This window comes from Gobius niger (assembly GCF_951799975.1).
Source record: "Gobius niger genome assembly, chromosome: 1".
NCBI lineage: Eukaryota > Metazoa > Chordata > Actinopteri > Gobiiformes > Gobiidae > Gobius > Gobius niger.
In genome coordinates, this window is record NC_136852.1 from 67,580,271 (window position 1) to 67,606,389 (window position 26,119).

The 26,119-nt window shown below is 40.5% G+C and overlaps 4 protein-coding genes across 5 annotated transcripts; 3 read left to right on the forward strand and 1 right to left on the reverse strand.

Annotated features, from left to right (window-relative positions):
• Positions 1-640: 640 nt before the first annotated feature.
• On the forward strand, positions 641-3,342 carry LOC306977281 (macrophage-expressed gene 1 protein-like; the record flags this gene model as incomplete). Its single annotated transcript, XM_079575529.1, has 2 exons — positions 641-1,078; positions 1,783-3,342. 2 exons carry the CDS (start codon positions 641-643, stop codon positions 3,340-3,342), a joined length of 1,998 nt encoding a protein of 665 aa, XP_079431655.1.
• A 1,463-nt stretch (positions 3,343-4,805) lies between these two features.
• Positions 4,806-7,669, forward strand: mpeg1.1 (macrophage expressed 1, tandem duplicate 1). Its single transcript, XM_079556696.1, has 2 exons — positions 4,806-5,278; positions 5,648-7,669. The coding sequence occupies exons 1-2, from the start codon at positions 4,829-4,831 to the stop codon at positions 7,313-7,315; spliced, it is 2,118 nt and encodes a 705-aa protein (XP_079412822.1). The 5' UTR covers positions 4,806-4,828; the 3' UTR covers positions 7,316-7,669.
• A 1,748-nt stretch (positions 7,670-9,417) lies between these two features.
• prf1.5 (perforin 1.5) lies at positions 9,418-12,171 on the forward strand. Its single transcript, XM_079552574.1, has 4 exons — positions 9,418-9,693; positions 9,974-10,245; positions 10,817-10,958; positions 11,045-12,171. Exons 1-4 carry the CDS (start codon positions 9,424-9,426, stop codon positions 11,930-11,932), a joined length of 1,572 nt encoding a protein of 523 aa, XP_079408700.1. The 5' UTR covers positions 9,418-9,423; the 3' UTR covers positions 11,933-12,171.
• A 2,201-nt stretch (positions 12,172-14,372) lies between these two features.
• On the reverse strand, positions 14,373-25,824 carry smarcad1a (SNF2 related chromatin remodeling ATPase with DExD box 1a). 2 transcript variants are annotated; one of them, XM_079551954.1, is made up of 23 exons: positions 25,357-25,824; positions 24,148-24,304; positions 23,963-24,071; positions 23,692-23,758; positions 23,506-23,594; positions 23,268-23,348; positions 22,402-22,480; positions 21,650-22,329; positions 21,373-21,569; positions 21,208-21,298; positions 21,016-21,115; positions 20,227-20,286; positions 20,073-20,148; positions 19,836-19,971; positions 19,629-19,760; positions 18,114-18,209; positions 17,924-18,041; positions 17,736-17,851; positions 17,475-17,663; positions 17,265-17,383; positions 16,159-16,341; positions 14,899-15,008; positions 14,373-14,741 (listed from the first exon to the last, which is right to left on the reverse strand). In XM_079551954.1, the coding sequence occupies exons 1-23, from the start codon at positions 25,469-25,471 to the stop codon at positions 14,680-14,682; spliced, it is 3,162 nt and encodes a 1,053-aa protein (XP_079408080.1). In that variant the 5' UTR covers positions 25,472-25,824; the 3' UTR covers positions 14,373-14,679. The 2 variants fall into 2 exon arrangements, with proteins under 2 accessions (XP_079408080.1, XP_079408079.1); XM_079551953.1 differs by having other exon boundaries at positions 14,374-14,741; positions 21,650-22,332; positions 25,357-25,823.
• Positions 25,825-26,119: the final 295 nt, after the last annotated feature.

The following is a 26,119-nucleotide window of genomic DNA, read 5'->3' on the forward strand; positions in this document are numbered from 1 at the left end:
GGCGGGAGCGTTTAGACTGTCCTTTATCTCTAACAGAAACAAAGAACATCTGCAAAAAAGGGGGCGAAGCACTTTAGCTAATCAATATTAATATATTTTCTCACTGAGGTTGCATGTCAGGGTCCAGGGATTATGTCCTAGTGTTAGGGATATGCCCACATTATTTCACTAGATATGAGTGACAGTCACACTGGTGTAAATGGGATATTAAAGGAGTAATATTAGTGTAATATTGCTGTAAATTAACATACTTTTGCCTTAGATTTAATAGATTTGATTTTTTTTTTTTCCTTTGTTGCTTGCTCCTTGTGCAAAGGGTGAGTGTAGATTTTAAATTAAGTGTGTGCTGTAAAATACAGATATTTACAGATAGTAAATATCTGATACAGATAGTTTTTTATGCTAAATAATGTGGGGGTACAAGTATTTTGCATCTAAATTGTAGTCATTATCGCATAAATGAGTTATCGGTGTGGAATTTAAAACTAATTATTGTTGGTTACGTAGAAGCACACATGACAACAAAGGAGGTGAATCCCCAGAGTTTTCCACAAAAACAAAACCTATTTCACTAAAATGAAACTTAGACTCCAATATAAAATGGAAACCAGAGGCTGCATTGATTCATTCTTCAGTCACCATGAAGCCGACACAGATTTCTCTTGTCTTTGCGCTTCTAATCTGCACTTCTCTTGCTATTCAACAAAACAACGGGCTTACTCACTGCCAGACATCCAGAAACCTAACTGCCCTGGAGGTTCTGCCCGGAGGCGGCTGGGACAACCTCAGAAACATGGACATGGGACGAGTGATGAACCTAAGCTACTTCCAATGCCAGACCACTGAGGACGGGCTCTACCTCATCCCAGACGAGGTGTTTGTGATCCCCCAAAAGAAGACCAGTGTGGAGAGCAGTTCAGAGATTATCAGCTCATGGATGGAGCAGAAGAGCGCCACGTCTAAATCCATAAATGCAGAGGCTTCGTTCTTTAGTATGCTGAATGGTAAATTTTCTACAGAGAACCAGAGGATGAAAACGCATCAGATCAAGTATTCAGCACAAACAGCCAGAGTGCAGGTAGGTTTTACAGCTGTTATTACTTCATGTCTGTAAAGTAATGAGCAATATGATGACGTGTGCAGTGTGTGTTGCACATTGACCATTACTGTGATGTGTGTATTTTTTACCGTCTATAAGTAGAACAGGAAAAATCTCTCAAACACTGTATACTTGCAACACCAGTGTTCCTTTATTAATGCAACGTCTATAACTAAAATGATGTACAATTCACTTCATGGGTTATGTACAATATACAAAAGTGAAAGAGCGGTGACGAAAAGAAATATAAAAGAGAAACTATTGAACAAGTGATGAGTCACTAGTGCAGATTCAAGTTTTCTTTTTGTTTATAAAAAAAATAATAATAAAAACAATACTAATTTAAGATATTTCATCTTCATGAAGGTCCGATTTACCTAAAAATAATTTAGGAAGTTAGGTTGTGTACGGGGCTTTTCCTGATTGATGAACAAGTGGTTGCTCCTTCATCTCCTACACTCCAGTATTTGATGTGGGAAGTGTGTTTTGTGACTTATTTAATGATAACATTTTAATATAAATTTAAAAGGGGATGCCAACATTACTTATAATTAACTTAAAAGTCATTTCTAACAGCAGAAACAAATACAATACAGAAAAGGGCAAATTGTAACTAACATTTGAATAACTCACTGTTCAGATGGTTTTGGCTTTGAGCTAATATATTTCATTTCTCCTGACAGGTGCGTGACTGGCTCTACATTGTTAAAGCTCCGCCTGACTTCACACTAGACTCAAGCTTCGCACAGCAAGTCAAAGACATAGCTGAGGCCATTGACAATGACCAGATAAATAATGCAGCCTATCTGTCTGAGAAGATGGTGGTGGACTATGGAACCCATGTGATCACCACTGTTGATGCAGGAGCCACTTTAGTGCAGGAAGACTACCTCGACTCAAAGTATGTCTCAGATAATGCACAGCAGGGTGTCAGTACAGAAGCAGAGGCCCGTTTTCACTTTTTTAACCTGTTAAAGCTTGAAGACCTTAAGTTTAGCATTGGTATAAAGAATTCTGAACAGAGTTCTTCCCATCAAACATACGAGTCCAACAGAAAAGACTCCAATATTGAGAGTCATGGAGGTGTTCCTTTTTATCCAGGGATCTCTTTGCAGAAGTGGCAGGAAAGTACAAGAAACAATCTGGTTGCCATTGATCGCTCAGGAGTCCCCCTACACCATCTCATCAACCACAACACTTTACCTGATCTGCCACGGCCCACTGTGGAAAAGGTGTCTCAGTCTCTAAAAATAGCCATACAGAGATATTATGAGGTCAACACTCGTCAAGGCTGTGTAGATGTCAGCTCCAATAACTACAACTTTCAGGCCAATGTTGATGATGCATCATGTGATGGTCCTGCAACAAACCTCAGTTTTGGAGGTGTCTATCAACAGTGTGAACAGTTGACGCAAGATGCAGAACCACTGTGTGAGAGACTGGCCCAAAAGAACCCAGACACTGGTAACTTTTCCTGCCGCGCTCCCTTCACACCCACTTTACTGAGATCTGAAGTGAGACAGGAGGACTACACTCAGCATCAATGCTATGACCAACAGAAAAGTTGTGGCTTGTTTGGTTTGTCTTATTGTAATGAGCAAGTTTGCGAAAACAAGAACTACAATCGTTCGGCTAGCATTAACACTTATTGGTGCTCAGTGAATGGGAACGCCCCCGATAACTCTGGGTATCTGTTTGGTGGTCTGTACAGCCCTTCCATGCTTAATCCAATAACTAACACCAAAGGTTGTCCTCCAAACTTTACCCCAGTGAAGTTTCTCTCCGATGGTATGATGCTGTGCTCAAGTCTTGACTATGAAACAGGCTTGAGATACGCTGTGCAATTTGGGGGCTTCTTCAGCTGTCAATCAACCAACCCTCAGGCAAATGGTGAACGCCGCTGCCCGCCACAATTCAGCCAACACTTAGCTACAGTGAGTGATGGGTGTGAGATAGTTTACTGCGTTCAGTCAAAGTCTTTTACTGAAGGAGAGCTGAAACCTGTCCATCTGCCTCCTTTCACCGGACCTCCTCTTGTTAGGATGGAAGCTAATGACACTGTAATGGTCATGACGGAGGGAGCGAAGAACTGGGTCAGAGTGGGCAATGCCAAACAGTGGAAAATGGCAAATCCAGAGGAGATCCAAAAAATGATGAGGATGACTTCCAACTGTGAAAAGGCTGGGGTAAATTTTGGCGCACTGGCTCTGCTAGCCTTTGTAACAGTGAATAAACTCATGTAAATCTTGCTTGAACACTAACAAACACTTCTCTTTCTCTATCTCACTGTTCATTGAGATACATATTGTTGTTATGAATACAGGTCTGTACAGTTTTATGGGTCAGGTTAAAAAAAAGGGTCTAAATGTATTTTTCGTGTCCAAATCAATTATTTTACAAAAGAAATGTTTACCTCAAAGCACTAATCAGTTTATGTCTTTGTTTGTTGAGAGGATCAATTGCAGGGGGGAACTATTTTGCACCTTCATCTTACGATTTCTCTGTCTCCATATTATTATTATTATTATTATATTTCTGTAAAGACTTTTGAAGAGATTGTTGTGCACTATGAATCTATAAATAAAAGTGAAACTGAATGAACGACATTGTAGTTACTTTGTATTTCAATGTAATGTATCAGATTAACATAGACATGCATAAATGAAAGTATGGCAACTTGAAAATTATTGGGTAGTTTCCACTGACGCACACTCATGTGACTTATAAATATCACTTCCCCAAATGAACTTAAAGGCAACTAAGTGCTATCTTTAATAAAAGGGAACAATAAGTGGTCAAACGGGGTTCACATCAGGTTTCTAAAGATTAAGAACTGCGTATGAGCACAGGTACTGCACTTCGCACAATACCTTCACTAAAAAAACATGTACAATAGGCCAGAATGAATAAGAGTGTGAGTGCGAGTGTGGGACAACAGATGCAAATTAACTCCTGGCTACAATCCGGAATGGCTTGTTCATTAACATGCACTGTCCCAACCAAATAAACCAATAAATACATATACATAAAAAGGTAATGGCTGGACATTGCGACTCATGACTCATCATAATCAGGAGCAGAGATTATTTTTGTTTTCGATTGCACCTATTTCACGGGTGGAGACTTGAGCTGGAATTTCCCAACAGAGCAAGTACAAACATGCTTGTCCAGTGTTCACCTGATATGATAACAAGCCTGTCTTTGCTCTTAAAAGCACACACAGGCTTTCGTTTTACGGGCTAAGGTTCGCTGTAGATAATACATAGTTTTTTACATAATTATACTGTGAGATTTTGAATGCTATTATAAACACTGTGCTAAAAATATATATAGTACAGTATAAAACCACGGTGAAATGAATTGAATAAAAAAGTTCATTTCAGCTTTTTTAATTTACTTTTTCTTTTTACTTCTCAACAACACACAATATTAGCTCTTCATTCAAAAAAACAACTAATTTATGGATTGACAAAAGTAAAAGCTGCATTAGTTTTTTTTTGTGAATTCAGAAGACGACACAAACACACATGCAAATCTTTGAAAAGGAACTGTAAAAGTTACTTTTTTTTGGCCACCATCAGTATTTACGGTAAACTAAAATGCAGAGAAAAGTAAAAATGGGCTCCTCCCCCAAACATTCCCATCTCATGATGAACTTTCTGACTCAAAGAGGAAGTAGCCTTGAACTTTATAAATACTGCCAGCAGGTCTCTCTCTCTCACAGCCAGGATGAAGTCACCACTGTTCTATGTGGCTTTTGTCCTCCTCCAAACAGGTGCTTGTTTTTGCGCAGGCCGCCCTACCAACTGGCTTAGACAATGCCGCGCTTCCACAAACCTCTCAATCACATCCCTGGGTGTCCTGCCCGGAGGTGGCTGGGACAACCTGAGGAACATAGACATGGGCCGGGTGATGAACCTCAGCTACTTCCAATGCCAGACCACTGAGGACGGGCTCTACCTCATCCCAGACGAAGTGTTTGTGATCCCCCAAAAGGAGACCGGTGTGGAGACCAGTTCAGAGATTATCAGCTCATGGATGGAGCAGAAGAGCGTCACCTCAAGTTCAATTAATGCTGATGTGTCCTTCCTTTCTATGGTGAACGGGAAATTTTCAACCGAAAACCAGAGGATGAAAACGCATCAGGTCAAAGATTCAGCCACAACAACAAGAGTGCAGGTATGTCTTACAACTACAAGTGATTTAATATATTCTAGGAAACAAACCAGTGTATACAGTATAATCTTACCCTTAACATCAGCTAACCAGCCATTGGATTCCTCAAAACCGGTTCAACGGGCAACTTACCGCAATGATAGAGTTTTTTATATTAGGAGTTATGAGGGCATTTAAACATCCAGGTAAAACAAAACAAAGCGACACAACTTAATTTTTAAAATAAAAAGATTATTATTAAGATTATTATTAAGATTATTAAACATGACAATGTCCAAAATTTGAAGCAAAATAAAAAAATAATACTAATATTGCAGCGATAAATAGAGTGATTACCTGGTAAACAACCTACATTGTTGTTTTTGTTTACAGGTCCGTAACTTCATCTACATTGTGAAAGCTTATCCCGACTTCACACTGGACTCACGCTTTGCTCAGCAAGCCAAAGACATAGCTGATGCTATAGAGAATAACCAGACAAAGAATGCAGCCTATCTATCAGAGAAGATGGTGGTGGACTATGGAACCCATGTGATCACCAGTGTGAATGCAGGGGCTTCTTTAGTGGAGGAAGACTACCTCGACTCAAAGTATGTCTCAGATAGTGCTTCGCAGAGTTCTAATGTAAAAGCACAGGCAGGATTTAATTTTTTCGACAAACTTAAGTTTGACATTGGTGGAGGTAGTTCCTCACAGAGCTCCACCCTTCAGGCATACCAGTCCAATATTACATACTCCATCATTCAGAGTCATGGAGGTGTGCCTTTCTATCCAGGGATCTCTTTGCAGAAGTGGCAGGAAAGTACAACAAACAATCTGGTGGCAATCGATCGCTCAGGAGTCCCCCTACACCATCTCATCAACCACAACACTTTACCTGATCTGCCACGGCCCACTGTGGAAAAGGTGTCTCAGTCTCTAAAAAAAGCCATACAGAGATATTATGAGGTCAACACTCGTCCAGGCTGTGTAGATGTCAGCTCCAATAACTACAACTTTCAGGCCAATGTTGATGATGCATCATGTGATGGTCCTGCAACAAACCTCAGTTTTGGAGGTGTCTATCAACAGTGTGAACAGTTGACGCAAGATGCAGAACCACTGTGTGAGAGACTGGCTCAAAGAAACCCAGACACTGGTGACTTCTCCTGCCGCGCTCCCTATACACCCACTTTACTGAGATCTGAAGTGAGACAGGAGGGCTACACTTTATATCAGTGCCATGACCGTAGCTACAAATGTGGGTTTCTTCACTTGAAAACCTGCCATCAACAGATTTGTCAGGACAACTATTATGTTCGTTCGTCCCGCATTAACACTTATTGGTGCTCAGTGAATGGGGAAGCCCCAGGTAACTCTGGGTATCTGTTTGGTGGTCTGTACAGCCCTTCCATGCTTAATCCAATAACTAACTCCAAAGGTTGTCCTCCAAATTTTATCGCAGAGAAATTCCTCTCTGATGGTATGATGCTGTGTGTTAGTCGTGACTATGAAATGGGCTCAAGATACGCTGTGGAATTTGGGGGCCTTTTCAGCTGTCAGTCAACAAACCCTCTGGCTAATGGTCAAAGTCGATGCCCGCCGAAATTTAGCCAACACTTGGCTTTAGTGAGTGATGGGTGTGAGATCCTTTACTGTGTCCAGTCAGGTTTATTCACCGGAGGAGAGCTGAAACCCATCAGGCTGCCACCTTTCACCAAACCTCCTCTATTCAGCATGCAGGCCACCAACACCGTGATGGTCATGACTGAGGGCCAGAAAAACTGGGTGCGAGTGGGAACGACCAAATTGTGGAAACTGGCCAAACCAGAGGAAATCCAGGACATGGTGAAGAGGATGAATTCTGAGTCCAATGAAATGTCCAGTGGGGAAAAGACTGGGGTTGCTTTTGGGGTGCTGGCTCTGGTGGCCCTGGTAATTGTGGTGGCAGTGCTGATTAAGAAAAGGCGAAGACTGCCAAGATTTCACATGACCAAGAGTTATGAGGAGATCCCAGGAGATGCAGAGGAAACAGAAAGATTAACGCAACAACCAGCATGAAAAAAATGGCACCTCAAATGAAGACATTTGCAAAACGTAAATATATCTTTGTGAGTTTTTTTCCCCTCAGTATGTATTATACATGCATACACTCTCAGATAACCCATCACTGCACTCATTAATAGTGAAACATAAAACGGCACTTTGAAGTGAACACAGACCCTCTGAAAACTTGTGAGAACCAACAGCACCCTCATGAGGCGACTACGAGCCACAACAAGATAAATCACAGTGGCAACTTTCATAGGTTTTATAAGGGCATTACCAAATGTATATATATACAAAATATATATGCATATATTTTTCCAGTTCAGTTTGTGAAATAAGCTCAAATGAAGTTAACTCATGCCTGTATCTTAAGCTTGCCTTTAATGCAGCACTTTTGTTTTGTGGCTTTAAAATTGTTTTGTTGAAGTACAAATTGCACTGTGTATTTTATTGTTAAAAATCAATAAAGAAATATTGTCAAATATTTCCATTTTTCCCAGTGTATTTTATACGATACAATGTTCCTCATATACTGCACTGAACAGGTTACAGTGTTGCACTTTTAGACTGTGCATGCAATCAAATCAATTAATGAAACCAAAAGGTATGAAACATAAATGAACAATAATCATTCCAGACAGTGTTTAGTATGATTTTTCATACAGCACTATTTTAGAACCATACTTTCACATCTGGGACAATGTTCGGTTCAATGTTTACTTTCCTTATTCCCGATAAGCCAATATCGGCATGCAATGTCATTTCAGTATAAGATGGACATTTTTCTATTATTTATTTATTTGACAGTGACATGGTACAGTAAACGTGTAGCACAGACCAGAGATAGCTACAAACTCATTTTCATCTGTAGTCCCTAAGCAGAGGCAGAGTGACAGCAGAGTCTATACTCAACATAAAATACAGAGAAACATCTATCCCTACCACTAAACATGTACAATAGTTAAAAAAAGGTTAAATAAAATAAAAAACGGCAGAAGGATTACCTCAACAACAGTCCAAATACAATATTTACAGTAAAAATCTTCCTTACTTGCGTATTACTTTCGTTTAAAAAAAATTACATTAGTGAACACAAATCTGACTATATTTCAACCATTTCTTCAAGCTAAGGTAGAACTGTTGCAAAGTGCTACACTCTCGAACAGTTAATGGCAAAGGGTTCAATTTAAAATGGTGGTTGCACTGACACTGAAGCGAACAATACAATAAAGTGTGTTATATGAAAATCAATAGGGTTCTACAATTCTGCAATCAAAGTCTCAAACATTTGTAATTTGGTGACCTTAACAACAAACGTTTCACTCAAATCCAGAGGCAGACAAAGGCATTGATGCTTTTGTCTGCCTCTGGTTTGGTTAGGTTATCTGCACACAGACAGGACGGCCTAGACACTGTATAAGCAAATCCCAGTCACTGCCATGGACGTACATACACATGGCACTTCACAGCACACCCATTTCCAGTAAAGAGGGCTCAGAGGCATGTCTTGTCTCTCATGACTATGAAAGATTGTTCCTCCCCCACACGTGCACATGCGCACACACGACAGTGAGGGCTGTGCGGAGCTAGGTCATGTTCATAAAAACAAACCCAGTCATGCCGAGGAAATTATCTAAGGGCTTTAGTTAGAGAGAGGGAGGGAAAGGGGAAGGAGATCGAGATAGAGAGTGCATAAAGTAGGGGAATTCCTTGCTAGAAAGGACAGAAAGAACTTTGGAAAGCACTGGCAGTGTTGCAGTAGTCCATTACAAGTAGTCTTTAGTTTTGTAAATTGTCTAGTTGATGGCACTGTGCAAAGAAGAGCTTGAAAACAATTGTGATAATTGCATAAACACGGTAAGAAATTGAAGAGGACAAAAAAACTGCAACTCCAACTGCACAAGACACATTCAAGTGCAAGGTAAGAGAAAAAGCCCTTCCCAAGTCACGTTTTATTTGACCCAACATCTGTGGTAGGATTACAATTGTCAAGAGGATTAGCAAATGCTCCACATTTGCTGTCAAAAAAAGATATGCTTCTTGCTGTTGATCTCTGCAACAGTTTATGCACTGTAGCATTTTTCTGCACAGTAACTCAGTTCCTTTTTTTTAATTTTAGGATGACAATGCCAGGAGACCAGCTGCACACGGGCGCCTTCCTTCTGTTAATAATAGGTTTCTCACTGGTGCTTGAGGTTTGCCAGGGCTGTTACACTGGCTCAGGGTCTGAGTGTGAAAAAGCCTCATTTGTCCCCGGTCACAACCTGGCTGGAGAGGGCTTCGATGTGGTACGCCTGCGGCGGACCGGGGCATATGTGATCAATGTCAAAGCCCACTTGTCCGACAACCACACCTGTACACTGTGCCCAAACCGCTTCCAGCAAGGACAGGTGATGACGTTTATTCATATGCATAATTAACACTTGTTTTATATTTTATATATTATATATTCTTTTTTTTGTGCCAGAACTTTTCAAGATGTGGATTGGGGATCAGAATTATTTCATGCAGCCAATTGAACTCTGTTTTAATGTAACTGAGTAGAATTAGCCGTCTTCACTATAAAGTTGTGTGTCCTTCGAAAAATGATTCTTAAAGAAATCCTGTGACCCGCAGCTGTGAGCCTGTGAACCCCTGAACTATAGTGTAAATTCTTGTTCTGTTTTCCAGATTCAACGGCTTCCAGCGGCAGTGCTGGACTGGCGTCCTTTCAGCCGCTGCAGTAAGCAGCTGTCTAGTGCACTTCACCATTCTGTGGACTCACTGTTGCGCAGCTCCAACTCGCTAGTCAGCAACAACTGGGGTCTAGGCTTAAGCTTGGATGAAATCGGGAAGGTCGTGCTGGGAGGAAGTCGCTCTGATTTGGCAAAGTTTGCCCGCTCCCAGCACAGTGTGGACAGGGCCACATTTGCCATCCATGAAATAAGCTGCACTTATTATAGGTAATGCATGGGGGGAAATGCTAAAAATAACTTTCTCTGTAGAAGTGGAAGCCTGAACAAGGAAGTAAAAGTAAAAGGTTGTCATTTATTTGCTGGGCAAGCAATTAAAATCCTTGCAATAGACTGTTGAGTGCGACTGCTGAGGTAGTTATTTGCAGCAGATCAAAATAGACAAGAAAAAATAATTTCAACGGATCAAAAATAATCTATTAATCTAAAAAAAAAAACACACACAAAAAGCAGCCCCTGGTCCTCTCTGGAATGATACCACGTTCCTCTTTTGACAATTTCAAGTCATTGTTGAAAACGCATCTCTTTGCACTGGCTTTTAATTCAAGCCCAGCTAGACATTTTGATTATGCTTCATTTTTTTTTTTTTTTTGGTGGGTGGGGCTATTTTATATTTTGTGCATTGTTGCAGAACTAAATTCTAGTTTCATTATCCCGTCTAGTATGTTTTCTGTGTGTTAAATATGGAAAGCACCTCGGGGCAGTACTGTTTTCAAATGTGCTATATAAATAAACCTTGGCCTCTTTATTGCTTCATATTTGCTGCCTTTTGTTATTTCAGCTACAGACTGGCTGACCATCCTCAGCTGAGCACAGAGTTCACCAAACATCTGAAGAGACTCCCACAGAGCCTGAACACCAGCCAGGACAGAGCACTATACAGGCGCCTCATAGACACTTATGGAACTCATTATATACATCAGGTCAGTGCAATACATCAATGCTTATTTGTAGCAAAGATAACAACAATATAACAACAATAATCTCTTCCATTTGGAACGTTTTGTAGGTCCAGCTTGGAGGTAAAGTGAGGAGAATAACGGCCTTCAGAACCTGCTTAGCAACACTGAAAGGGTTCACGGAGACCAATATAAAAAATTGTCTGAACATAGAGCTTCGCATGGCACTGGGTTTCCTCCCTGCAAATGCCTCATTATCCAACAAATGCGATCACCTCTTGAAAGGCAACATGAGCATGGGCTTCTACCAAGGCTTCATGACGCATAAAATTGAGGTTTTTGGAGGAGAACGCTACTTCCCTGACATCTTGTACCAACAGGACCCATCCGAAGCGTACCAAAGCTGGATGAACAGCCTCCAAGACAACCCAGACGTGGTCTCCTACGCCATTTTCCCCCTGCACCATCTCGTCGACGACCTGCAAGTAAGCACAAACCTGAGAGATTCTGTCACGGAGTACATCAAGGAGAACCAACTGCAAGTGGATCAGCTCGGCATGAAGAAGTGCTCGCCGAGACCCAACTTGGATCACAACTGCTGTCCCTTGAGAGCGGGAAGAGGAACGCTCACACTAGAGATCCACAGAGCGTCTGGCCTGAGAGCGGACACCTTCACCAAGACGGATGCGTATGTGAGGATCTTCTACAACAGTATGTACGAGGAGACGCCGACGGTGATGGATGACAACAATCCAGTGTGGAACGCCAGCTACGTCTTCGGCTCTGTAGAGCTGGGTCAGGAGATGTGGTTTGAGGTGTGGGATAGAGATGTGCTCTACAACGACATGGTTGGGAGGTGCCTGGTGTTCCCCGAGCGAGGAACCCATAGGCTAAGCTGCCAGCTTAAGAAAGGAGTGCTTTACTTTACGTATACCATTAAATGTGATGACCACCTTACGGGGTTTAGGTGCGGTCGATACTCGCCAAATGCAGAGTAGATTGCTGTGATTTGTATTGGATATTTTAGAACAGTGGTTCCCTAAGTGGGGTCCAGGGCCCAATTAGGAGCCTCAGAGGCACTGAGCTTGTGTATGAAATATCTCATTCATACAAAACAGGACCAGACCTAGCCAATTTGGTCGCCTGGGCAAGACTGTGGTTTTTATATTGGAACAGGTGTAATCATCAAAATGTATCATGAACATTTCACCAAATGTTACACAGCTCCCCAGAGGCATAGAAGGACCTTTTCAGAAACACTTTCCGTTCCAAAGTTACGCAATGTTATGGTAAAGCCGGGTAGGCAATGTCAGGCCTGGGGGCCAAAACAGGCCCTCCATCATAGAATCTCTGGCCCTCAAGAAGTTTTTGAGGAATATCATTATACAAATAATGCTTGTTAAAGTAATCTAGAAAGTGAAAAATACTGTAAATTCCTTTAAAATGTCTTAGCTGAACACCTATTTAGGCCATATACAGTATGAGGTACCACACTGGCACTTGTAGAAAGGGATGCTTTATTGTGGCCTAGTATAATTGGAGGGTCCGGCCTTTGGTCTTTTGAGGAAGAAGAAAATCGTCCCTCCACCAAGAAGACAAGGCAAAGCATGGTTTTTTTCTTTTTCATTGAGTATGTGTGTGCAATTTCTGTGTGTATGTGTGTGCAATTTATAGTGTCATTGTATTAAAACGACGGGCAACCATGTATGAAAATGTCCAGTTGAAATGTTTAACTTTCAGTGTTGTATCAAGTAGCATTTTAATATCAACTTTAATTTATACATTTCATTATGTATATGAATTATAGTATACTGTACACGTTTTTATGCAATAAACGATGCTCTAACAAGATTTTTGTTGTTGTTGTACTAGCCCACAGTATTTGTAAAGCACTTACTGCCAGACCATAGACTTGTAGTAGTGCCATTAAGTTTAACATGAATTAGCATTAGTGGCAATTATCTGCACACACATTTTAAGATATCTAAAAATGTGTGAACAGTTTGGAGTGGTAGCCTATGGTATTTATATGACACATTTGCAATTCTGTCAAGCGTATTTTCTGCTTATTAAATTAAAGACACACATAGCCTACATTTATTTTTATTTTTTACTTAACAGCTTTTAAAAACAGGTATTACCATAACATACACAGTTGAAGGCAACAGGAGATTCTTGCTTCACTTTTTTTTTTGTCTTTTAGACATTCATCAACACTGATTTTGAACATATTTCTTTCTGTAAAAAGGCAACTAAAACACAAGAGGTATCCAGAGTTGAAGATTCAAGTTTTCTTTTACTGTATACTTTTAAAAAACACCTCCAGTATATTAAGTGAAAAATAGATGAAATAACAGCAACTGACGGCACAAGACCTAACAATAATACTAAATTAACAAAGGGCTTGACAGTAAGTAAAAATACGTGGTCTTAAAGACAAACAGTACATTGGAATAATCTTCTGAGAGAGATTGAATCCATCAAATTGTTTAATGTTAATGCAAAAAATGAGACCGCGTCTTTCCTTTTTCTAATCTATACTACAGGTCAACAAGTAGAACATCACATTTTTTCCAGTTTTCTTAAAAATATGCAATTTAATGCCTAACTGTTCCCTGAAAAATAAAAGCAGAAAACAAATACTAATAATAATAATATGTATATCTATTAAGCAAAATGTATTCTAAACTTTAACTCACAAGAGGAGGAGGAAATGTGTTGGTTTGGAGCAGTAGCTTTGCAGAGTGACAGGCACCCTGAACCAAAATGGTTAATTGGTTAAGGGTATAGTAGGAGTATTTCAGTGGGACTACAGGGTTTTTGATTATTTATTTTCAACCGCTTTAGGACAGTCTTTAAGTGCTCTAATATATTACTATCTAAAACAGAAAAGCCCCTATCGCATACCGTCTTGCATCGCCAGTGTTCCTTTATTCACTGCAAGTGTGGCTTTGTTTAGCCAGACTGAGAATTTTGTGTTGCATTGAGAATGCATGAAAAGTGCTGTACAAAGGTTGGATCAATCCCAGTGCTGCACATTTATGGGAACTGTGGCGAGAGTATTGAAAAACGTTCTGAATGTATAATTGCCACTGTAGAAAGAATACCACAAGTGTTTTCAGTGGTTGTACTTACCAATAGTGGCTTCAAATACTACAATACATTTTGGTTAATAAATTACTTTATTTTCAAACATTTATTTTTTATTTATTCTGTGCTTTCATTTCAGAGCACATGAGACAATAAACTAAAAATAAAAAAAACAGGAAAAACAGGTGTTGGGAACTTTTGACTGTAGTATATGTTGGCCCAAGCTTTAAAGAATTCAATCTTGATTCAGCTGTTGACATAAACTTGGGCTCGTAGATTCGAAGTGTTAATTTGTAGCTTTTTCTTTTAATTTGTGTTTCGTTTTACAATGCATGTTAATGGTCTAAAATCCAACCACTGTTGCTTTTGTCATTACTGCAAATCCCAACTTTACAATGTAAACATAACTATACTGGAGCACTAAGAAATAAAATGTGATTTTATTTTTGGAGGCTCAAATGGATGAAAAGCTTGTATACTATCCACTGGAAAATCATGGACAGTTTTTCTGTAACAAGTTTGTTTTACTTCAGGCACAGTTCTCCGCAGTGCTCCACAGATTTGCAGCATTTGGTCTTCAGATTTATTCCAATGTAGCACTTCGGAGTCAGGGGAATGCCACTTTATTCCTCAAGTTGTAAAGATTAAGAAAAAGTCACAGTCCCAGTGTAGCTTTGAGTAGCGTCGCCATGTCTTCTGGAATAGTTCCTTCAACAGCTGCAAAAACACAATGGGTATTTGTAATTAATTGTATGCAGCTCTTGTTCATTTTTATAGTAAATAGGGACAATTTTGATGGATGGATATATTCAGTTGATCTCTTTCGACATAATTATTTAGTATTTTGCTAGTTCTAGTTACAAAGAATATTTACTTTCGTCTGCTGTGGTCATGTCCTGCTCCAGTTTGAGTTTCTTTTGGCCCAGCTGCAGGATGCCATCTTCTATTGTGTCCTTGCTGATGAGCCTGATCACCTGGACAGTCCTAATAAAGAATACGGAGAAACAAGAATCAGGTGAGAGATTGAACAATGGATTATTATTGTTCAAATGTCCTGAAATGTGCTAGAACTGTGTGCTTCGCTGCTGTATTCAATGGTAAGAAAACTCAGCAACATATTGTCATTTCTAACCATTTGACCGGCATACAGGTTATAGTCTAATTCATCTAAACTATCACAATGTTTGAAAAGTATCCCAGTGAAGGATAACAGTAATAAAAAAAACATTAACCAACTAAACAGAACATATCACCAAACTTAGGAGTGCAGTTTTCACAGCTAGCATCGTAACTTACCTCTCGCTGCAAATGTGATTGTATGTGAAACTGTATCAGCGTCTCAGGAACAAAGCCGGCTTCATTGGCTAATAGCGCATCGCCATTTCAGTGCACACAATGACGGCCTAATGGTCTCACTCTTAACACGTAAAATAAAATAAAAAAGATTGCACAGTAGCATAATTCATGTTATTTCCTATCAAACTCTTGCACTGCTCAGCTGTCTAACCATAAAAGTGTTTATTTAATGCTTCAAATATGTCCTTAAAGTGGCAGTCCGTCAGATTGCAAAATGAGGCTTTCAGGTCCTAATTGTACCACAAAGTCACACCTAGTTTGCAAAATGAGGAGAGGGACAAAGATTTCAAAAGTAAACGATCAAGGTCATTGGTCACTGGTCATTTTCAGGAATCTCTACGGAGATTAACAAAGTATAACTTAACACTCAACCTCATTGGTCAAAGTTATGACACTGCAGATTCTGATACATTGCTGAGATCAACAAAGGGAGGGAATAATATGACCAAGTCTGGCAATAGACCTTGAACTAAGGGTGCGTCCCCTGAGAATATATCCTCTACTAAGCCTCGAGATGAACGACAGTAGGATTTACAAAACAGAGATCGTTTTATATTTGGGTAACAACAGGAAAGTTCTAGTGAGATTCAGAATCACTTTCAGGAAATGTTGGCGCCAGTGTAGAGGAAACGTAAAAGTCTACACAGAAAAGCCCAGGTTCCTAGGCCTTAATGTTAAGTAAGGCCTAGGAACCTGTTATGAAGGAGCAATAAAATGCTTCTTAAATTTGGGCCACTGCTTTCCACTCCACTAGCAATCTTCCTCTATTCATTCTTACTTGGTCTGTCCCACACGGTGACATCTGTCCTCAGCCTGCTTGTCATTGTAAGGATTGCAGTCGATGTCGTGGAGGATGACAACATTGGCAGAGGTGAGGTTAATGCCCAGGCCTCCGGCTTTAGTGGACAGCAGGAACACAAAAATGTCTCTGTCTGTGTTGTACTTGTCAATCAACACAATCCTGCAACAAAGTTTAGATTCAATCATACAAAAGAACAAAGTAAGCCGAAAAGCATTTATCTAAACTGCTTACTCGCAGCACAAATTAATGTTCATTGATGTTATGTAATTTGAGAAACCATATGTTAAGAACACTATAAACATTCTCATCTTGCTGTAGTTTAAAGACTAGGCTCGACAAATCCAGCCCTACTTGACCAACTAGACCAGAAGTGCCCAAAGTGGGGCCCGTAACAATTCTGTTGGCCCGCCAGAGAGTGACCTACTTTTGCGCTGCGTGTGGTTACAACTCTCTTCGATTAATTCTCAATGGTAAATATGGATGCAGTACACTTATTGACCACCAGCGTCAAATCGGGGGCGCTGTTTCACTCCTTTTGGAAACACTTGTGGTGTCTTGGTATTTATTAATCACAGTTATTAATCAGAGTGTTGTAGCATCACCTTTCAGTTTTACAACCTTTATTGCAAAGGTTGTTGACATCGACAACAGTATATGTTAAAAATTGACTTATAAAAGAATTGAAGCTGAACTGACACTTTCAAAATAATCCAATGTGGCAATTTCTTTGAGTTAACGAATGAGGAAAAGTTACTGTAGGTGCTGTAGATGCAGGTGTTTTTTTTTTTTTTTTTACATTTTGCACTAAATTGCTGCAGTTGTTGATTTTGTTCTACTAAAACTAGGCTTTTTGCCATAGTTACCATTTGTTTTAATATAGCATGTTATTTGCATAGATAGAATCAAATGCAAAAGTAATTTGCAGTTATATGCGTTTCGTGCTTGACATCGCCGTGTTTGGCCCGCGACTCACAGGCACTTTTTCATTTTGGCCCTCGGAGACAAAAAGTTTGGGCACCCCTGGACAAGACCTTTGTGTGTTGTCATGTTTAAATCTAGGAGTGGCCAGGGAGAGAACAAACCTGTCTGCGATCGGCGTGGAACCATCCAGACGGACATATCCATGTTGGAGGTGTTTCAGAAATACTTCCACAATGTCCAACATCATGGTGAACTGACTGAACAACACCACACGGTCGCCCTATAAATGGATACATTTCTTCATTACATTTTCATTAAGGTAAGGCAGACATTCCAAGTGACAATATTGAAAACTATCTTCTTGTGTGTACCTTGTTTTTAATTGTGCTCAGCAGCTCAGTGAGGTGTTTGAACTTCCCCGAGTCGAGTATAATGCTAGTCTCAAGTTGGTAGGAGCAGATGGAGTTGTACTGTTTGCAAAGATTATGCAACTCAAAGTCCGACATCACCTCCATGTCCTCTTGAATCAAAGCCGCATCAGCGTCGTGATGTGTGGGCTCCTTTAACCATGCAAATCATTATTATCATTATTAGTAAAACCTAAATGACACTACACATCAACTGTGCCCTACCTTTAGCATAAGTTTACTCATGGCTTTGAGTTTCTCTGTGGTGTAGAGGTGACGATGAAGAAGAGGGTGGTTGGCCATTTTCCTCAGCTGCATCATTGCATTGCACATCTCACGCTCTTGAGGGAAAAAATACGTTTCAGAACTACTCTTCTGTTAATAAAATGTAAAGGAACTCAAAGTCAGCTTACTCTCTCCCGGTTTAGTCTCTTTCAGTTTCCTGAAAAGCTCCTTGTAGAGTTTCTCCTGTTTTTCACTCATGGGGCAGCGCTCCACTGTCTCCTCTTTGGCAGGGAGTTGTTGGAGAACCTAGTACGGCAGAACTTCTTATTACCACACACATTTAATCAAATCAGTTTTAAAGTGATAAGACCAGCTCACCTCATTCTTCACTCTTCGGAGGATGAAAGGTTTCATGATGCGTTTGGCTTGAGAAATGCGTTGCCTTTCAAACTGACTCTGCTCCTCCTGGGATTTCTGAAAGAGAAAAAAAGTTATAACTTTTTTGTTTCCCTTTTATTTTTATGAAGCGACCGAACAAATAATTTTCACCAGTATTTTGTATTGAAAGTGGAGATACAGCACGGCCCTTCACCTCTGCTCACACTAGTGCAGCAGAAGAAGACAAACATCTATTTTACCCTGAAAATTGCATTATGTGTTGTATACAATGAGGATAATATGAAGATGATAAACAAGATCGTAGTTCTTTACTGAACTTGATCATCAATGCATCATATGTTAATTCAAACATTCATGCAGTTTTTCTTTTTGAGTGTTACGGTTGAGATTGATTTTGGTCTTTTCTTCGTCAACTGCTGAAGCTCCGATCTCTTATTGCATCAAAGAGGAAACACAACTGCACTCCATATTTAAAAAGCCCATTATTCGTCATCGGATTTAAGCAGTTCAAAAGCGGTTTTGTCACTCTGTCATTGATGTGCTAGCTGCTGTAGTGTTGTTTTTGGCTACCTTTAAGTTACTTTTTCTGGTTACTTTTAATCTTGGTCCATTGGACAAAAATGCTTTTTCGTTTTAATACATTGGTTTTATAAAGCGCTTTTCTGGACACTCAGAAACGCTTTACAGTGCATTATTTGTTCACGCCATACTCGGTGGTGGAAAGCTACTATTGTAGCCACAGCTGCCCTGGGGTAGACTGACGGAAGTGAGGTAACCAGTCTGCGCCATCGGCCCCTCCGACCACCACCAACCACTCACTCACTCACTCACTACATTCGCAAGGCTTCCTGGTGTTTCCCAAACGGTCTCCCATCCAAGTACCGACCAGGCCCTTCCTTGCTAACCTTCCAAGATCTGACGGGACTGGGCAGAGCAAAGGCGGTATGGCCACATAGTCACCTTTTAGTAATTTTTATTCTTTTATTTAGTTGTTTTAGTTGACGCAAACTCAAAAAAGGTTTGCCATTAACTTGCTACACTCGGTGCCAGGGCTTTTACCTGTGGCTTGGTATGTGCATTGTAAAGTTGAGTACTGAAAGGAATGCCCAGACTTATAATGTGGTAGGTTCTAGTATAATGATGTGGAGGTGTGGAATGTGGTAAATACCGCATATCAAGCAGCTATTTTTACTTTAGTTAGTAAAATATAACATTATGTATATAACACAATGTTTGAATTGTTAACAATACTGTGTGTTAGATTAAAGGGACTATACGTAGTTCCAGCCATGTCCTCATGTGTAGAATGAGCCCAGACCTGTTCACCACAACTGCCTCTAATATCCTGCACTGTCACTCAAAAAGCTGTTATATCGGGTCTGAAGTGCCGTCATGCACAAGCTCAATATAGAAACTGCAGCTACACATAAGACCTGAGGTGGCAGTAGTGAGTATACAAATAACCCACTTGCATCTAGCCCCTTTAGCACTCACCATAGAAAACATTTTGGACAGCTGAGTGGTGGAGTCGGAGAACATTGAAGGCATGATGAAGTTGAGCAGAGACATGAGCTCCAGCAGGTTGTTCTGTACAGGCGTTCCCGTCAGGAGCAGCCGATGCTTCGCCTGCAGGACAAACACTAATGTCACTCACAGAAAAGACCACGGGACGACTGCAATGACATTATTCAGCTTCAATACATTAATAGCCATAAGGTGACGATATCGCAGCGTGTTCATGTTTTTCAGCATGTGGCCTTCATCGAATATGGCGTAGGCGATTTTGAGTTTACGGAAGAGGCCTCGGTCACTGTCATTTCCGATGGCCAAATTATATCTGTGAAAGAATTCGACACAAGATGAAATTAATAAAAAACAAAAATCCAACAATGGCAAACAGTCTGGATGTGAATGGTGAACGCAGTAGTGGTTTCTCACGTGGTCACGATGACGTCAAAGTCAATTTCTTCATTGAGGATTTCGTATTTGAGGTAGCGTCGGTCTTCAGCAGAACCTGTACGAAGGAAAAGGCATTAAAAGTCCGTCTCAAACTTTGAGTCTGTGCAGGAATTCAAAGAAAACTAATTCTTACCATAATAAACAATAACATTCAAAGTCGGACACCACGTTTTCAGTTCTCTGACCCAGTTATCTGAAAAAGGAAATAAATATGATAAAGGTAACAGGTATTTACTTTTTTATGATTCAACAAGGAGTGGAAGAAAATGAACTCTTTCAAAACCAGCACACAGACTAGGGCTGCACGATTAACCTTTATCGAATCAAAATTGAGATTTTAGCTACTGCGATTACTAAAAATCAAGGCGCTGAGGGTTTTTTTTTTCCTCCTTTGCACCTCCATTGTTTAAGTGATAGTCATGTTCGCCAATCACAATCCCAATTATTAAAAGCCAATCACGTACGAGCACAGCATTGTATTAAACTGCGTCTAAATGTAACACCTTTACAGCAGGTTTTTGATGTAAATATGAGGCAGATTTTCATAAATAATAATAATTCATGATTAGGAAGAAAGAGCTAACCCCGTTTTTCCTGACAACATAAAATGCCTCTTTGCCTCGATTTGCATCTTGTTACAACATGAAGCTGAAATGTCATAACTGAGCACCATGATGTTTAAAGTCTAAATGCAGCTCGATGCTCAATTGCATGAAAGATAAAACATAGGCTATTCATAAAATATTAACATCGCAAATCGAATCCCAATATCTGTATATATTCGGTTTTTTGTCAACATCGTGCAGCCCTAATGCGGATTTCCACATTGAATTGAATTTTTGCCCACACTTTGAAGTAACATTTTGTTAATAAAACCAACAAAATTTGCTGGAAAAAAAAAGTAGACAAAATGTGCCATTACCCAGAGTGGACGATGGAACAGTGATGAGGTGGGGCCCTTTGACGCCATTTTCATAAAGTTGAGCAAGAAACGCAATGGCCTGGATAGTTTTTCCCAAGCCCTGACAAAACAGAAAGCAACATGGACTGAAATAAGTCTAGAAACATTTAAAAGGACATAAATGATAAAGTCGAAGACAGTCAGTTTCCTCACCATTTCGTCGGCCAGGATGCAGCTCAGTCTGTGTTCGTGCAAAAGCAACAGCCACTTCAGACCGATGAGCTGATAGGGTTTCAACTGGAAGCTAGGAAACAGTAAACACGGCATAACTAAAAACACTTTCACTGAACCTTTCCAAGAATACGTCTGAGTACACACTCGCTGTTGAGCAGTGCGGGCTGTGCGCTCGAACCAGTGCCACTCTCCATCACCTCCGTCACCCGTCGGATCAGCTTTGAGGAAATCGTCTCACATTTCGACATGAGGCCCAGCACCACCTTCCGCTCTTTGAGGACACTTTTACAACCAAATAATAAATCCTCAGAGAGCCCGTTGCCTTTGTGAATCAGGTCCACCTGGAGAAATAAGATCCATTAAGACAGAGGTTTGTATTTTTGTCGTGCGAGAAATGCTGCGAGTGATTTCCGTTCCTCACCAGACTGTCCCAGCTGTCGAACGGCCGCAGCTCGATGATCTTCTGCGCTTTCTTGACGGAGCAGCCCGAGATCAGATTCAGCTCGTCGATGGTGGAGTCATTGAAGAAGTTGAGTATCATCGTCTTCAGGTCGGTTGCGGCACCTTTGGTCTCCAACTCCTCGTCAGAGTCGTCCAACCCGCTGCTTTCCATATCTTCATCGTTGTCGTCGTCGTTGTCCTCCTCTCCGGAGCTGACGTGTTTGTCCTTTACTCGCTCCTTCCGCTCCACCGCCGCCTTCTTGGCCAAACTGATCACACTGGTGGGTTTGGAGTCGGACTGTTCAGTTTTTTGTGTTCCGGCAGAGTTGTTACTGCCCCTCTGGAGCCACGTGGACAGAGTGCGGCTTTGAAGTTTGGGGGTTTCGTTCTCAGACTCCGATCCCATATCCGAACTGTCCCTTGTTCCATCTGAATCGACGTCCACTGCTTCCTTTTTCGACGACTCATTTTTCGGTCGTTTCTTCTTTTCTGATTTTGAAGACTTGCTCTCTTGATTCCCTTTTATTTCTTCAATAAAAGAAACTTCCTCCTCGCTGTCTACTGTATCTTCACTGTCGCTAATGTCTTTAGGTTGGCCGGTCTTTTGTTGCTTTTTATCTTTCTTGCTTTTTTCTTTGGACTCTTGAGAGCTGAAGTCATCTTCTGTCAAAAGGAAGAAGGTTTAGAGAATGACTTGAAAAACTTTTTGTTTGTTTTTAAACACTGTCAGACCTGGATCTGCGAACATCTGCAGAGCTTGCAGGGCTTCTGTAAATTCCCATTCATGTTCCTGAAGCACTGAGCGCAGCTCCTTTAAAACACATTCAATCAATCAATTACATTTTATTTATAGAGCCCTTTACAACACTCAAGGCGATCAAAGTGCTTTACAATAAAACCGCATAAAATCCATTAAAAACATTCATAAATGGAGAAAAAGAAACTTGCATAACAGTTGACTGTGACATAATCCATGACATGTGATTTTATTTCATTGTTTTCTCCCTTTTGACTGCACAGGACACGCTTTTCCTATAAAATGTAATTGCAATATAGATGGGAGCAACATCTACGTCACTGAGGTTAAACAGAAGATTTTGTGTCTGCCCCCAAATAAAATCTTTTTTGTTTCACCCATGGGGGCGGGGATGCAGCTAAAGAGCAAGTATGTTGCGCCAATCTATGAGTAAAAGGATTGAAAGACATGCAAATAATCGTATTTCAAGGCTTTCCTCCGTTTGACTAGAAAGGGGAGGAGAGTGACAGGGGTTCAACTTGTTTTAACCTGTGAGCTACATTCATGCAACAATAAAAAAAGAGCATGGAGCTACTGAAGCTTGGAAGACACTTGTGTACCGACGGGCTTTAGGGGGAGTTTACTGGAGAGTTATTATCCAAAATTCTAATATATTTCAATACAATTGAAGAAAGTGCTTTGATTTCTCTCTTTATACTTTTCTTAAATGTTTGAAGATTGTGTGATCAGAACAAAAAATATGTGACTTATCAAGACTCAGTATGAAAAGAAAAAATTTCACTCACAATTATTTGCATTTACTTTTTGCATTTTCTCCACTAACTAAACATGTGTTGCTTACTTCTTTATCTTGGTCAGGAAACTTTCTCTGCAGTCGTCTGACCATAGATTCTTGTTTCTCACAGTCGACAGGATCCACTTCCTGCAACATAAGAACAACAAGAGTTCAGTGCACAGAGAACGTTAAAGAACACACAATAAAGCTAAATAAATATGACCCTGGACAAGGTCATATAATGTTTTGCTTCACATTCAAGAGGCTTTGTTTATTCATCTAAATACAGACAAAAGATACTTACCGGTAATGGCTTGCTTTTTTTTGCTGGTTGAGCATCTCCATCGCCTCGAGAACTCGAGGATTCATCCACCTTCCTCTTCTTACCCCGGTCTGAGTTTACAGGCAATAACAACTGGTCAGATAAATAATACTAAATGGATAAACATAGATGGTATGCCACTTTTTGACACAAAATTATTGTATTTACCTCTGTCACCAAACCTTAGTAGGCAGGAAGCTACAGCTCCGTCCAGTGTGCTTGTGCTTTCAATCACCTACAACAGAAGTTAAATAAAGGGTTCAAACAAGAAGCATTTTACGCTCCTCTATGAAGAATTCTCACACACTGAAGAGTGAAAGGTTACTTAAGCAGGAACCTTTATATGTGTGGTGTTACGTTGCTTCATAATATTTGTTTCCTGGAGTGTTGATATTTCGTAACTCTAAAAACATCACAGACATTTTGAATGACTCCTCACCTCAAGAACTTGACTTCTGGTCAACTGTGGGAAGATTGCCAGCAATTTATTGATTTTCTCCTCTACATTACTCTCCTTATGGTCCTTTCCAGTCCCATTACAGGAATGCCTAAAATCACACACACAAAAAACATGATAAAATATGTTTTCCTAAAAGAAGAGTAAAGACATTTGAAATTACGTACTTTGATTTCTTGGATTTCTTAGAAGAGCTTTTGGAGTTTGAAGTAGCTACTTCTGACACAAAAACTATGTCATCATTTTCATCACTACTCTCTGTATCAAGAAATACTACTCCCTCTGCACTGGGCTTGGATGGGTTTTTGGCAGGCTGGGTTTTGGCTGAAAAACAAAAACATACATACATTTTTAAATTGGCAACAACAAAACAACTCTTTGAGAGATCTTAATTTCAGCTTTACATTATTGTGTAAATATTCGAGTGAATGATGGTCATGGGCAAGAAGACATGACTTTTATTTGCCATTGCAACTTGGGACTGGTATTTGTCCTTCGGAGACACGAAATTAGTGGTTGCTGCTGGAGGTCGCCATATTGAGGACAAATTATGACATCTATCAATCGGCCCATGTTGTGTATGATTGGGTTACATAGGTTATATATTGTGACCCCTGGTATAGCGTTGCCCAGTCGGACAAATGTGACATTATGTGGCGCTGAGCGTTTGTGCCTAAAAAGGTTTCTCAAACTGTTAGAGGATAACATTAAATCACATATTTATCATACTGGGTCAAGCTGTACAGTCGTACTATCTCTGACGTAGCCTTGACTGTGGTGCTCAGGTGCCACTCTCAGCCACTAAATGTTTGCTTGCGTATCAGACTGACGCTCTGAGAGGGTATTTACCCTTTCTGTGGAAGCATAGACAGACTTGAATGGTAGGACTAGCGCAATGTCTCGAGTTCATGTCTCCGAGTCCCACACCGATGGTAAAATAAACTGTATAAGACATCCAGACTGCTGCCTATTCTTCATCTATCCTCTCAAACAAAAACAAAGTCAATAATCTACCCTCTCCTCTGTTACATCTGTAGCCATAGCTGCCATGTGCCTGATGGACAGATGTGGCTGCCAATCTGAGCCAACGGCCTGTTCACCATACACAATTCACACACACACACCACATCCTCACAGGCAAAGTGTAGTGTTTTGCACAAGAACAAAACACTATAAAGAAGCTACAGCCTTATCTAAAAGTTACAACCTCTAGTTTGAGAGGTTGAAAGTAGTTCTTGTAGCGGTCATTTGAAAATGGTCTAGATATTCATTCTTGAGTCATTACAATGAGATGTGGAAAACGTGACATAACCATTATACCCCTCAGACATGCTTAGCTAACCACAGCCGTGCAGTTAGCTATGCCGGCTCTTTACCTGGTTTGTTTTCCTTCTCAGACTCTGGAGTTTTGGGGTCTGCGCTCGGCTCCTGCTTCACCGGTGTGCTCGCGCTCTTATCAAACCGAAAACGGTCTAAATTGAACATACTCATTTTGGCAATACGTGGAAATTGACGAGGAAATCCAAGCCTTTGTTCCCCTTTTGAGTCTTAGCTGTTACTTGCTGTCAGGTAGCATCAGCAGTCGTTCAGTGAGGCACAATCAGCTAACTAGCATTGTTAGCGTAACCAGCGAAATTGAAGAAAGAAGAGGCAGTTATTGTCTGACAGTGGCTCGCTTCTGGGTAAAAGAGATCCCGGGTGATGTGGGGTATGTCACTGAGAGGAAATGGTTAAAAATAAGAGCCCCTTCGGCTGGAAGCCTGACAATCTCTGCTTTCCCGCGGACAGTGGTGGTGCCAGGCCAGCGGTGTGCGGCGGGCGGCAGCGCTCATTGGTCCAGGCAGTCACAGACGAAGAAGAGAGTCAAGTCAAGAGAGGAAGTACACTTCGCTTCCGCCTTCGGGTTATGTAAACGTAGCCCAAGGCAGAATTTAACTTACCTTGGCATGAATGAAAAAATGACCACAATGATGGCTGGTGGAATCATACACATCAAAGAGCAATTTCAATTTGTATGCATATACTAGATTTATAGTATATCAAGTTTATTTAAATCATTCACTCTTCACATTACTCTGTGGAGTCAAAGAATCAATCCCTCATTCACTCACTTATTCATTTCATTTGCATAAAGTGACT